This window comes from Equus caballus, chromosome 21 (genome assembly GCF_041296265.1).
Source record: "Equus caballus isolate H_3958 breed thoroughbred chromosome 21, TB-T2T, whole genome shotgun sequence".
Classification (NCBI taxonomy): domain Eukaryota; kingdom Metazoa; phylum Chordata; class Mammalia; order Perissodactyla; family Equidae; genus Equus; species Equus caballus.
The window spans coordinates 11,102,467-11,115,397 of NC_091704.1; the positions used below are offsets into that span (position 1 = coordinate 11,102,467).

The 12,931-nt window shown below is 47.5% G+C and overlaps 1 protein-coding gene across 8 annotated transcripts in view; it reads right to left on the reverse strand.

Annotated features, from left to right (window-relative positions):
* Positions 1 to 12,199, reverse strand: part of LOC138919877 (myosin phosphatase Rho-interacting protein-like) — a 95,842-nt gene extending 83,643 nt beyond the window's left edge. For 4 of the 8 annotated variants that reach the window (XR_011430425.1, XR_011430424.1, XM_070246485.1 and 1 more), the window contains exon 1: positions 11,667 to 12,196. Coding sequence is in view for 5 of the 8 variants with exons in the window: in XM_070246485.1 (XP_070102586.1) it covers positions 11,667 to 11,787 (121 nt within the window). In the remaining 3 variants the exon portion in view is untranslated. Of the gene's footprint in view, positions 1 to 11,666 lie in introns of all 8 variants that reach the window. The other 4 variants (XR_011430423.1, XM_070246482.1, XM_070246483.1 and 1 more) reach the window with 3 other exon arrangements.
* Positions 12,200 to 12,931: the final 732 nt, after the last annotated feature.

The window sequence follows — 12,931 nt, forward strand, 5'->3', positions numbered from 1 at the left end:
TATTGTGCAACCTCCAGAATTCTTTTCATCTTGCAAAATTGAAACACTATATCCATTAAAAAATAACTCCCTATTCTCGCTTCTCCCAGCCCCTGGCAACCACCATTGTTTCTGTCTCTATGAATTTTGATGAGGATTTTTAGGCTGCTTAATTTTAAAATGGCTTATGATGAGGATTTTTAGGCTGGTTAGTTTTAAAACTACAGATGAGATTCAGGCTCCAAGGAGTGGAATTTGTTTGCCCCTTTGTTGGGAAACATTTACATTTCTAAGGGAAACCTCTATCTGTGAAGATGCCTCCCTCTCTGTGCCAGGAAGAAGGGGGGATGGTCTTATCTCTAGAAGCTCTTAATCAATGCCAGAGGCAAGAACTTAAGTTGGTTGCTGTCTGGCAATCTCATGTAACTGGTTTAGGGTGGTGGCGTCTAACCTTTCTAACCTTTACTTAATCCAATTTGATTCTTGTCTAAAAGTCATGGGATCACCCAATGACCAGACCCCACCTGCACTGATACCATTTTAACTTTTTTTCATGTTCTTTCCTTTGTCTTGTAAAGAGATGAATCATATACCTATGCCTTAAATTTAGCCCTAACCCTCAACTCGGGGCAGCAGCAGGAGCTCTGACTGCCCGTGGGTCTTGTCCCCACGCACCAGCTCTGCCTGCCCATGGGTCCTGTCCCCATGCCAGCGGGGGCAGCAGCAGCGGCTCTGCCTGCCCGTGGGTCCTGTCCCCATGCCAGCGGGGGCAGCAGAGGCAGCAGCAGGAGCTCTGACTGCCCATGGGTCCTGTCCCCACACACCAGCTCTGCCTGCCCATGGGTCCTGTCCCCACACACCAGCTCTGCCTGCCCATAGGTCCTGTCCCCATGCCAGTGGGGGCAGCAGAGGCAGCAGCAGGAGCTCTGACTGCCCGTGGGTCCTGTCCCCACACACCAGCTCTGCCTGCCCATGGGTCCTGTCCCCATGCCAGTGGGGGCAGCAGAGGCAGCAGCAGGAGCTCTGACTGCCCGTGGGTCCTGTCCCCACACACCAGCTCTGCCTGCCCATGGGTCCTGTCCCCACACACCAGCTCTGCCTGCCCATAGGTCCTGTCCCCATGCCAGTGGGGGCAGCAGAGGCAGCAGCAGGAGCTCTGACTGCCCGTGGGTCCTGTCCCCACACACCAGCTCTGCCTGCCCATGGGTCCTGGCCCCATGCCAGCGGGGGCAGCAGAGGCAGCAGCAGGAGCTCTGACTGCCCGTGGGTCCTGTCCCCACAAACCAGCTCTGCCTGCCCATGGGTCCTGTCCCCACACACCAGCTCTGCCTGCCCATGGGTCCTGTCCCCATGCCAGTGGGGGCAGCAGAGGCAGCAGCAGGAGCTCTGACTGCCCGTGGGTCCTGTCCCCACAAACCAGCTCTGCCTGCCCATGGGTCCTGTCCCCACACACCAGCTCTGCCTGCCCATGGGTCCTGTCCCCATGCTATTCCACACTATCCTCTAAATAAAAGAGCACTACTGCCAGATCTTAAGAGTCTAAGAAATCTTTCTTTCGACTCCTCGGCTCACTGACCCCGCATCAAATTTGACTACCGTAGGCGCCTCATATAAGTGCAATCATACAGTATTTGTCGTCTTTTGTGACTGGCTTATTTCATTCAGCATAATGTCCTCAAGGTTTATCCATGTGATAGTATGTGTCAGAATTTCCTTCATTTTAAAGCAGAGTAATATTCCCTTACATGTATATACCACGTTTTCTTTGTCCATTCACCTGTCGAACACTTGGGTTGCTTTTACTTTTTGGCTATTGTGAATAATGCTGTTATGAACGCAGTGGTACAAATATCTCTTTGAGATTCTGCTTCTAATTCTTTTGGACATGTACCCAGAAGAGGAATTGCTGGATCATATGGTAATTCTACTTTTAATTTTTTGATGAATTGCCATACTACTTTCCATAGCAGCTGCACCATTTTATATTCCCACTATGCAGCAGTGCACGAGGGTTCCAATTTCTCTCTATCCTTGCCAACATTCAATTTGTTCTTTTGATTGTAGCCATCCTAATGGGTGTGAGGTGGGATGCCACTGTGATTTTGATTTGTATTTATCTTATGATTGACAGTCATCAGTACTTTTTCCCCTAATTACGCCCAGGGAAAGTTGAGAGTGAAAGGAAGTACGAAGAGTTCTGAAGAGTAATCTCTAGGCTTCTGCTGCTGTCTCCCCACCCAAATTCTACTTTCACGTATTAAAAGGAGTCAATCAAAACTCCTCCTTACTGCTAAAACCTGCATCAGCCCCTCCGGGCTAATGTCTCTAATTAGGATCCTTCTCCCAACAATTCAGATGTCAGGAAGCAACCAAGGTCGATTAACTGCGGTCAAGGTCGATTAACTGCAGTTTTCGTGTCTCCAGGGAGTAATTTGAATCTCCAAGTGAACCTAATCCATAGGGAATATGCAGCAAAATGGGAAACCTGAAGGCATTTCCGTGGAATAACCTTCAGTAAATTGCTTCATCTCTTTAGGGCCAGTTTTCTTTAGCAGTCAAAATGAAGGGGCTGATTAAATGGCATCGAAGGTCCCTTGGGCTTTGACTTTCTATAATATTAGTATACTGTTACCATTGTTGATCTCATCCTTGTTCATAATTCGGCAGAACCCATCTGAATCAACATCTGATATTAACATATTGGTTCCAAGTGTATCCTTTCTAAAAAATATTTCAATGCATATTATTATACAATTAGCAGCTATAATGGCCCCCATAAGCATTTCACAGCTTCTTTAGAAATCTGACCACAAAACATCCTGCATTTCAGCTGATTTAATTTAACACCAAACCTGAATATCACAAATGATCTCTATTCAAAATGTAAATACATCTTTAATATTTTGCATCATACAACAGTAGTGCTGGAAGGGACACTGAGGTGATTTAGTACAATGCACTCACATTAGAATAAATAAATGGGTACAGAGAGGTTCAGGCGACTGCCCTATGGTCACAAAGCTAGACAGAAAGAGTAAGGACTAAAACCTGTTTAAAAGCCAGATCTCTTTACATCCTGTCCAATGTTTCTACTCCATGTTTGAAAATGTACTATTGCCCAGTCTCATAGAACTTATCATGTCTGGGTAACTGTTTCAAGTCAACTATTTAGTAGCAAAAAGAAACTACTTACAGTGTTTACTGACTGGAACAGAAGCTAGATAACCATTGAAAACAGCCATTCATCCACTCATCTACCTTGGCTGTTTTGACTAAACTAATGGGTGACAACATTAGCGAAGGATAATCTACGAAAGCATGTATCTCAATCTAGAAATCCTTAAGGAAATTGGTCTATCAAATTCACTGTTGTTAAAGAGAAAGAACAACAACAAACATATGGGATTTCATCAGACTAAAGAGCTTCTGCATGCAAAGGAAACCAGGAAGAAAACGAAAAGACAATCCACCAACTGGGAGAAAATATTGGCTGACCATATATCCAACAAGTCATTAATCTCCAAAATATATATAAAGAACTCACATAATTCAAAAACAAAAAAATAACCCGATAAAAAGAATGGGCAGAGGATATGAACAGACATTTCTCCAAAGCAGATGGCCAACAGGCACATGAAAAGATCTTCAACAGCACTAATCATCAGGAGAATGCAAATCAAAACTACACTAAGTATCACCTTACACCTGTCAGAACGGCTATAATCACCAAGACAAAAAAGAACAAATGTTGGAGAGGGTGTGGAGAAAAGGGAACCCTCATACACTGCTGGTGGGAATGCAAACTGGTGCAGCAACTATGGAAAAACAGTATGAATATTTTTCAAAACATTAAAAATAGAAATAACACAATATCCCACTACTGGGTATTTATCCAAAGAACATGAAATCAACAATTCAAAGAAACTTATGCACCCCTATGTTCACTGCAGCATTATTCACAACAGCCAAGATGTGGAAGCAACTCAAGCGCCCATCAACTGATGACTGGATAAAGAAGATGTGTTATACACAGACAATGGAGTACTACTCAGCCATAAAAAAAAGACAAAATCATCCCACTTGCAACAACATGGATGGACCTTGAAGGTTTTATGTTAAGTGAAGTAAGCCAGGCAGAGAAAGATAAACACTGTATGATTCCATTCAAATATGGAAGACGAACAAACACATGCACAAAGAGAACTGCTTAGTGGTTACTGGGGGAAGGAGGCTCGGGGGTGGGCACAAAGGGTGAAGGGGTGCATCTGTATGGTGACTGACAAAGAATAACATACAACTGAAATTTCACAGTGTTGCAAACTATCATAACCTCAATAAAAAAAAGTCCAATATAAAACAGTGTTGCAATATACTCCCTCTTGTGTATGTCTATATAATAAATATCTCATGTGCTGTACTCATATAAAAAAAAAATTAAGGGCTGGCCCCATGGACGAGTGGTTGAGTTCCTCCACGCCGCTTCACTGGGCCAGGGTTTCCCTGGTTCGGATCCTGGGCACAGACATGGCACCGTTCATCAAGCCATGCTGGGGCAGTGTCCCATATAGCACAACCAGAAGGACCTACAACTAGAATGTACAACTATGTACTGGGGGGCTTTGGGGAGAAGAAAAAAAAAGATTGGCAACAGATGTTAGCTCGGCTGCCAATCCTAAGAAAAAAAAATTAGCACATGAAATCAACAACACATAAAAAGAATTATACACCATGACCAAGTAGGATTTATCACAAGTATGCAAGGCTGGTTCAACACTCAAAAGTTAATTAATGTTATCCATCACATCAATAGGCTAAAAAAAACCCCACATGATCATTTCAATAGGTTCAGGAAAAGCATTTGACAAAATCCAAACCTATTCATGATAAAAACTCTCAGTAAACAAGGAGTAGACAGGAACTTGCTCAACTTGATAAAGAATATCTACAAAAATCCTACAGCTAACATCATACTCAATGATGAGAAACTCGAAGCTATCCCACTAAGATCAGGTACGAGGATGTCCCCTCTCATTACTCCTTTTCAACATCGTACTGGAATTTCTAGTTAATGCAATAAGACAAGAAAAGGAAATAAAAAGCATATAGATTGGGAAGGAAGAAAGAAAGCTGTTTTTGTTCAAAGATGACATGATCATCTATTTAGAAGATCTGAAAAAATAAACCAAGATAACTCCTGAAACTAACAAGGGATTACCGCAAGGTTGCAGGATACAAGGTTAATATACAAAAGTCAACTGCTTTCTTATATACCAGCAATGAACAAGAGAAATTTGAAATTAAAAACACATCATTTACATTACCATCCTCAAAAATGAAATGCTTAGAGATAAATTCGGGAAAACATGTACAAGATGTATACGTGGAAAACTACAAAACTGTGATGAAAGAAATCAAAGAACTAAAGAAATGCAGAGACACTCCATGTTCATGGAGAAGAAGACTCAATATTGTCAAGATCCCAGTTCTTCCTAACTTCATCTATAGATTCAGTGCTATCCCAATCAAAATCCGAGCAAGCAATTTTGTGGGTATTGACAAACTGATGCTAAAGTTTATATGAAGAGGCAAACCCAGAACAGCAAACACAATATTGAAGGAGAACAAAGTTGGAGGACTGACACTACCCAACTTCAGGCTACAAGTAATCAAGAAAGTGTGGGATTGGCAAAGAAAAGACAAACAGATCAATGGAAAGGAATGGAGAGCCCAGAAATAGACCCACATAAATACAGCCAACTGATATTTGACAAAAAAGAAAAGGCAGTTAAATGCAAAAAGGATAGTCATCTCAACAAATGGCGTCAAAACAACTGGACATCCATGAGTAAAGAAACAAACAAAAAACACCTAATCTAGACATGGATCTTACACTTTTCTCAAAAATTAACTCAAAATGGATCATAGACCTAAATGCAAAAGGGAAAAATATAAAACTCCTAGAAGATAACATAGGAGAAAACCCAGATGACTTTGGGTACAGTGATGACTTTTTAGATAAAACACCAAAGACACAACCCATGACAGACATAATTGATAAGTTGTACTTAATTAAAAATTTCCGCTCTGTGAAAGACAAAGTCAAGAGAGCAAGATGACAAGCCACAGAATGGGAGAAAAAATTTGCAAAAGACATTTCTGATAAATGATTATTATCTAAAATATAAAAAGAACTCTTAAAACTCAACAATAAGAGAACAATCTGATTTAAAAAGGGACCCAACGGGGGCTGGCCCTGTGGCCTAGTGGTTGAGTTCAGTCTGCCTCGCTTCAGCGGCCCGTGTTCCCGGGTATGGACTGACACCACTCGTCAGGTATGCTGTGGCGGTGACCCACATATAAAATAGAGGAATATTGGGGGCCAGCTCCATGGCACAGCGGTTAAGTTCACACATTCTGCTTCAGTGGCCCAGGGTTCGCTAGTTCAGATCCTGGGTGCAGACCTACGCACTGCTTATCAAGCCATGCTGTGGTAGGCGTCTCACATATACAGAGGAAGATAAGCACGAATGTTAGCTCAGGGCCAATCTTCCTCAGCAAAAAGAGGAGGATTGGCGGCAGATGTTAGCTCAGAGCTAATCTTCCTTAAAAAAATAAAAATTGAGGAAGATTGGCACAGATGTTAGCTCAGGGCTCATCTTCCTCAGCAAAAGACGCCCCCCGCACAAGACCCTAACAGACGTCTCACCAAAGAAGATATACAGATGGCAAATAAGCATTTGAAAAGATGCTCCACATCATCATTCATCAGGGAAATGTAGATCAGAACGAGATACCACTAAACACCTATTAGAATGGCCAAATAGCAGAACACTGACAACACCCAATGCTGAGGATGTGGAGCAATAGGAACTCTCATTCTTTGCTGCTGGGAGTGCAAAATGATACAGCAACTCTGGAAGATATTTTGGCAGTTTCTTACAAATCTAAACATACTCTTACCATATGATCCAGCAATCGTGCCCCTTGATATTTACTCAAAGGAGCTGAAAACTTACGTCTACACAAAAACCTGCACACCGATGTTTACAGCAGCTTTATTCATAATTGCCAAAACTTGGAAGCAACCAAGATGTCCCTCAGTATGTGGATGGATAAAGAAACTCTGGTACATCTAGACAACAGAATATTATTCAGCATTTAAAAGAAACGAGCTATCAAGCCCTGAAAAGACATGGAGGAACTTTAAATGCCTATTACTAAGTGAAATAAGTCAATCTGAAAAGTCTACATACTGTACGATTCCCACTATATGGCATTCTGGAAAAGGCAAAACTGGAGATAGTAAAAAGATCAGTGATTACCAAAGATTAGAGGGGAGGGATGAATTGGCAGAGTACAGAGGATTTTCAGGGCAGTAAAAATACCCTTTGTGATACCGTGTTAACAGATAGATGTCATTATACATTTGCCCAAACCAGTAGAATGTATATGACCAAGAGTGAACTGTAATGTAAACTATGTACCTCGGGTGATTATCATGAGTCAATGTAGGTTCATCAACTGTAACAAATGTAGCACCCTGGTTGGGGATGCTGATAAAAGGGGAGGCTCTCCATGTGTAAGGGCAGGGAGTATATGGGAAATCTCTTATCTACCTCTCAATTCTGCTGTGAACCTGTAAAATGCTCTAAAAAAATAGTCTTAATTAAAAAAAATACAAGTGAGAGAGGTCATGATTGACAGAGCGGGTGGGTATGGGATCCAGGGCACAGAAAAAGGCTTAAGCTTTGAACAAGATCAAGGAGCTTTTCCACTAAGACAAGAAGCAAGGGGGTAAAGACAGGTGCCTAGCTATACTAAGAACTTCAATATTACATAATGGTGGCATAATGGCGGGATTTATGCTGTGATTTACAAAGTTACTTGATAAACTGTACACTTCAAAATGGCTAATTGGGGCCGGCTCCGTGGCCGAGTGGTTAAGTTCGCGTGCTCCGCTGCGGCGGCCCAGGGTTTGGATCCTGGGTGTGGACATGGCACCGCTCGTCAGGCCACGTCCCACATCCCACAACTAGAAGGACCTGCAACTAAGATATACAACCATGTACTGGGGTAGGTTTGGGAAATAAGGCAGAAAAGAGAAAGAAAAAAAAATTGGCAACAGTTAGCCCAGGTGCCAATCCTTAAAAAGAAAAAGGAAGATTGGCAACAGTTGTTAGCCTAGGTGCCAATCTTTAAAAAAAAAAAAAAATGGCTAAAATGGTAATTTTTAATGTTTATTTTACCACAATAAAAACCATATATAAAATTACTTGATTACTACCCAATTTCCATATTCTAAAAGGTTAGCAGTGACCATTGCATTTCATGGTTAGCTCAAGTTTAGTTTCTATTTCACTAACTATTCTAGATTTTACATAAGACAAGTCCTATTTAACTTCTTGTGGCCATAGGAAAAGATGTATTCCACTTTTTCCAGTTTACCTATTCCTACTTAATAGAATAAACCAAAGATCTTACCATCTGAAATACATCAGAACCTTCATCAAAATCCACCATAGCAAAAAATATCCTGTTGGTAAATGCACTGGAGTATTGCCAGGAGTTTGCCAGGATCTGGAATTCTTCATCAGCTTGCCTGGATGCAATATGATTTTTGAAGATAACGTATAAAACATTTTTCAAAGCAATCTAGTTCATCAGCAGGAAAACATTCAAAGAAACAAGAGCAGTTTTTACAGTGCGGTAAATATTAAAAAAAAAAAAAAAAAAAAGACAAGCAAATCAGGCACTACCGAGAGGGTTAGGACAAACCTTGGAAAACACTGCCATTGTCTTGGCACAAAAGAAGCCTAATCCCAAATGTTGGGGATTTCAACAGAAAGTAGTAATTACCTGCCTTGGCTCCATAGTTTGTGCCTGTTTTCTTATCTCAAAGCTCTTTCAGTAGTCGCTGGAAAAATCCAGCTAATAGTCTCTGCAATTTTTTTTAATTAAGATTATGATAGCTAACAACCTTGTGAAATCTACAACAATTTTAATACCCTAAATTACTTCTAGGAGTTCAAAGACAAGAGTAAAGTATTTCTCCAGAGAAAGTAGACGATAATATTAATCCATTAAAAAAATCTAAAGTACAAAATGCTACTTAGTAAATAAAAATACAGCCAGATGAATTATTAGGGTAAAAGATAAGAAGAATCTAGGGAATTGAGATTAATTGAAATCTCAAATCATGTTTGACTTTTCCTTTACCACCCACGTGCTTTCAGTTTCCAAGATCTGATAATTCTTCATTGGTGATTATTTTTTAACTCCATCCCCTCCCATTTATTTTCACTGCTATCATCTAAAGTCAGATCCTTAATACCTGACATTAGAATATTAAAATACCAGCTCTAGTTTCTCCCTCTCCAATCTTTCTTACACAGTCTTCCTAAATTACCACATTTTGAAACTCTTGAAAGATAGCGCCTTAGAGGGTGGTGGCCTCAATGATCACTGGTCTATCTTCCAGCCTTGACGGTCTAAAGGAGCTCTGGGCGGGCAGGGGCAGCAGGAAGCAGGAACCAGGGGGCAGACTGATGGGAACCGACTGGCTGAGGTTTACTGAGGGAACCAGGAGGATGAGAGTAAGAGGCCTGGGGAGGGCCGGATGCAGAGAGCAGCAGCTAAGGTTATTGGCAACAGCCCTGGGGTCTCCCTCCTCCTCTTTTCAAGAGCAGTTTCTTCCTGAAAGATCCCAGGAGGTAGAAGGCTGGCCTGATCTCTCCCAGCACAAACAACCCCACTCATTATTTGAGAAATTACCGTTCCAGCTGTGCCCTGGAAGACTCGGGTCTGTGTCAAAATCCACAATTAAACTGCGAATACAATGAAAGGAGTAAAGTACTTCAAATTTTTGACAACCTCTCTTGAATCCAATTAATAATCAACAGACTTTTTTTTTAATTTTTAACAGATTCAACTCAAATACGCAGATTTCACTCTAGTTTATCTAAGCTTAAGAATAAGAAAATAGGCCCGATGAGGTGTAAATACCCAATTTACCAAATTTGGCAGTCGCTTGGAGTAACCATGAATCTCTCTCAGAACAACCCTTGCCAAGCCCAGAAACTTCCTAAACCCAAGTTCACTATTCGGTAGGCAATTTCTGTCTTTTAAATTGTAAGAGAAAAAAGTTGAATAAGACCATTCCTTGCTTTCCACGACAGCCTGGTGAGGGTGGTAAACCCAGGGATCCCTAGTCCCAATTCATAGAAAAGGAAATGAAACTATACAAAGGGACTTGTTCAAGGTCGTGCAGCTGAAAGTGACAGCAAGATTAGAAGCAAAGTCTCCTGACTCCTGGTCCAGGACCCTCATCAGCACACAAACTGCTTCCCAGAAAAAAGGCGTCCAGTCAAGAAGAGAGAACCTCCCTTAAAGCCCACCCCCCACCCCAGAACACTCACCAGGAAACTGAGGTCCACCCTTTCCCAAGCTGACCTGGCCCTTCTGCCCTGACAATCTATGACTTTGCAGCCTTGAGTGTTTGGTTAAGCTTTTGGTTTTAGATAAAAGGGGTCTTTCGCTGGCTGCTGGGAACCTGACCTCAGAGGAAGGCACCACATCCCAGGCCACAACCCCTGCCCTGCCACCCGACTCCGCTCTGCCATGTAAACAAGTCAAACCCTGGGAGCGCTTAAGCACCATGAAAAACAGCCAGGCGCGGCACTTCAGAGCAATGTTTTCCATCTCGGGGGTTCTTCTGCAAAGGGACGGCGACACCTGGGTCACACCGGGCTGGAATGCGAAAGGAGCTCCCCTGGTCTCGTTTGGGGAGGGGAGGGAAAGCTCTCAGAGAATGGAGGCTGGGCAAGACGGCGAGAAGGGGCCACAGACGCCTCCTGAGGAGACGGAGACGAGGGTGGGTCAGGGAGGCAAGGACCCCGCACGTCCGAAAGCCCTGCCAGTGCTCTGGAGAACCCTGGGCGCCGGGAGCGCAGGCGACCGCTGAGGGCCCCAAGGGCCACCGGGGACCGCAGCCCAACTTCCCAGGCCGCTGTCACCCACACAAAGCCCTCCTCTCCGAAGCCACTCCAGGGACGGGCCCAGGACTCGGCGTCGTTGGAGGCGGCGGCTCTGACGCCGACCCGGGAGCTCCGGGACGGGTCCGAGCCCTCTCCCGACAGCGCGGGCCAGGCAAGGGGCCCGGCCCTCCGACCCCGAGTCCCCACTCCGCGCCCGGCGGGGAGGAGCCCCAGCCCCCCGCCGACAGCGGGCCCCCCAGCCGAAGTTCGAAGGCCGGACGCTCGTGCCAGCCTTCGGGACCCTGCCCCGCTCTCCGGCCGCCGACGGCGACCACAACGGGGAACACGGCGGCTGCGCCAGACCGGAGGGGCGCCCACGGGCCACCGCACAGTCCTCCGGCCTCAGCCGCCCCGGGCGGACGAGTCCGAGCCCGGCCACAAGACAGACGCCGGGGTCCTGGCAGCGGCGGGCCCCTCCCGAGCCCTGTGTCCCCTCCGCGGAGAAGCAGGCACGTTGGAGTCTCGGCACACCCGGCACGACTCACGCGACGGCCGGGCCGCGGGGAGCGGGAGGAGGCGCCCCGCGGACGACCGGAGAGCCTCCCTTTGTCCCGCGCCGTCCGCGCGCTCCCCGCTGCGCCGCTCCCCGGACCCCGCACAGCCCCCCAGCCGGCCGGCGCACCCGCGCCCGCGAGGCCCGCGCGGCCCGCTCACCTGCGTCAGGTCCTCGTCGTTGAGCAGATGGGACTCGCGCGGCTTGAAGCAGTTCTGACTTGCACTTGTTGAAGATGTTGGTCTGGAACTTCCCGCACGGGTTCTCCTTGGCAGCCGACATGGTCGCGCGGCGGCGGCGCAGGCCCCGAGGCCCGGCCAGGCCCGGCGCGCTGCGCGGCGGACGGCGGACGGCGCGGCGGCGGCGGCAGCATGCACGGCGGCGGGCGGGCCGCTCAGCGCGGGCGCCGCCGCATGCCCCGCGGCCGGCCGCCTCTCACCCGGCCGCGCGGCGGTCGGGGCCTCGCGGGCGCCGGGACGCGGGCGCCTCCCATCGCGTGGAGGCCCCGGGCGCGGGCCTCACAGAGCGCGAGGTCCCCGCCGCCCGCCCGCACGGCCGCCGAGCGCCCGCCGCAGGCCCATGGACGCGGCCCGCCCCCGCCGCCGGGTCTTGCCGCTCCAGGTCGGTGTCGCCGCGGCTGCCCTCGGCGCCGCGCGGCCGCAGCAACTGGGAGCGGAGCGGCTGGCGCGCTCTGGGAGGCGCGGGGCGGGGCGGGGCGGGGCCTCGGCAGGGCGACCGGCGGCCCTGCCGGCCTATGGCAGCGGCTCGCCCGGCTAACAAAGGGAGCCCTCGGCCAATGGGAGCCGGGGGCGGGACGAAAGGCCGCCGTGCGCAAGGTAACTTGTGCAGGCGCAGGAAGGTGGGGGCGCGGCCATGGGACATTCAGGTTTGGTGGACTGGCGCCCAGGCCGCCAAGCCCCTGACCGCTGCTGGGCCGGGGCGGGGGCCTGCGGGGGGCTTGCAGGGGGCGGGGGCCTGCGGAGGCGGGGACCTGCGGGGGCGGGGCAGACCTCCGGCCGGCTCTCCGCAAACCTGGCTTCCAGCCTGGTCTTCCTGCCTCCATTCTGGACACCCGGGCCCAGCTCCGAGCTCTTGTTTTAACACCTACTATGCGCCAGGCTGGGACTGCAAGAGGCGGGCAACACAGGCGGCCAGCTGGACCACCCCCTCCTTGGCCCCCCCATCTGCACCAGGGCCTGGAGGATAGCCAGCTGGCCAGGGCAGGGAAAGGCTGCCGCTCTTTGGCCTGCAGCCCTGCATGTGGCCAGGCTGGCTTATGGAGGTTTCTTTGGAGCCCGCATGCCTGAGTTCTCACCCTCTGGTTCACCAGGTCACTGTAGGGGCCATCCCTCTGCATGCGTGCATGCATTTGTGCATGAAAGTTATGGATATAGCATCTCCTTGGGTGTCAGTGTCCGTGCATGTC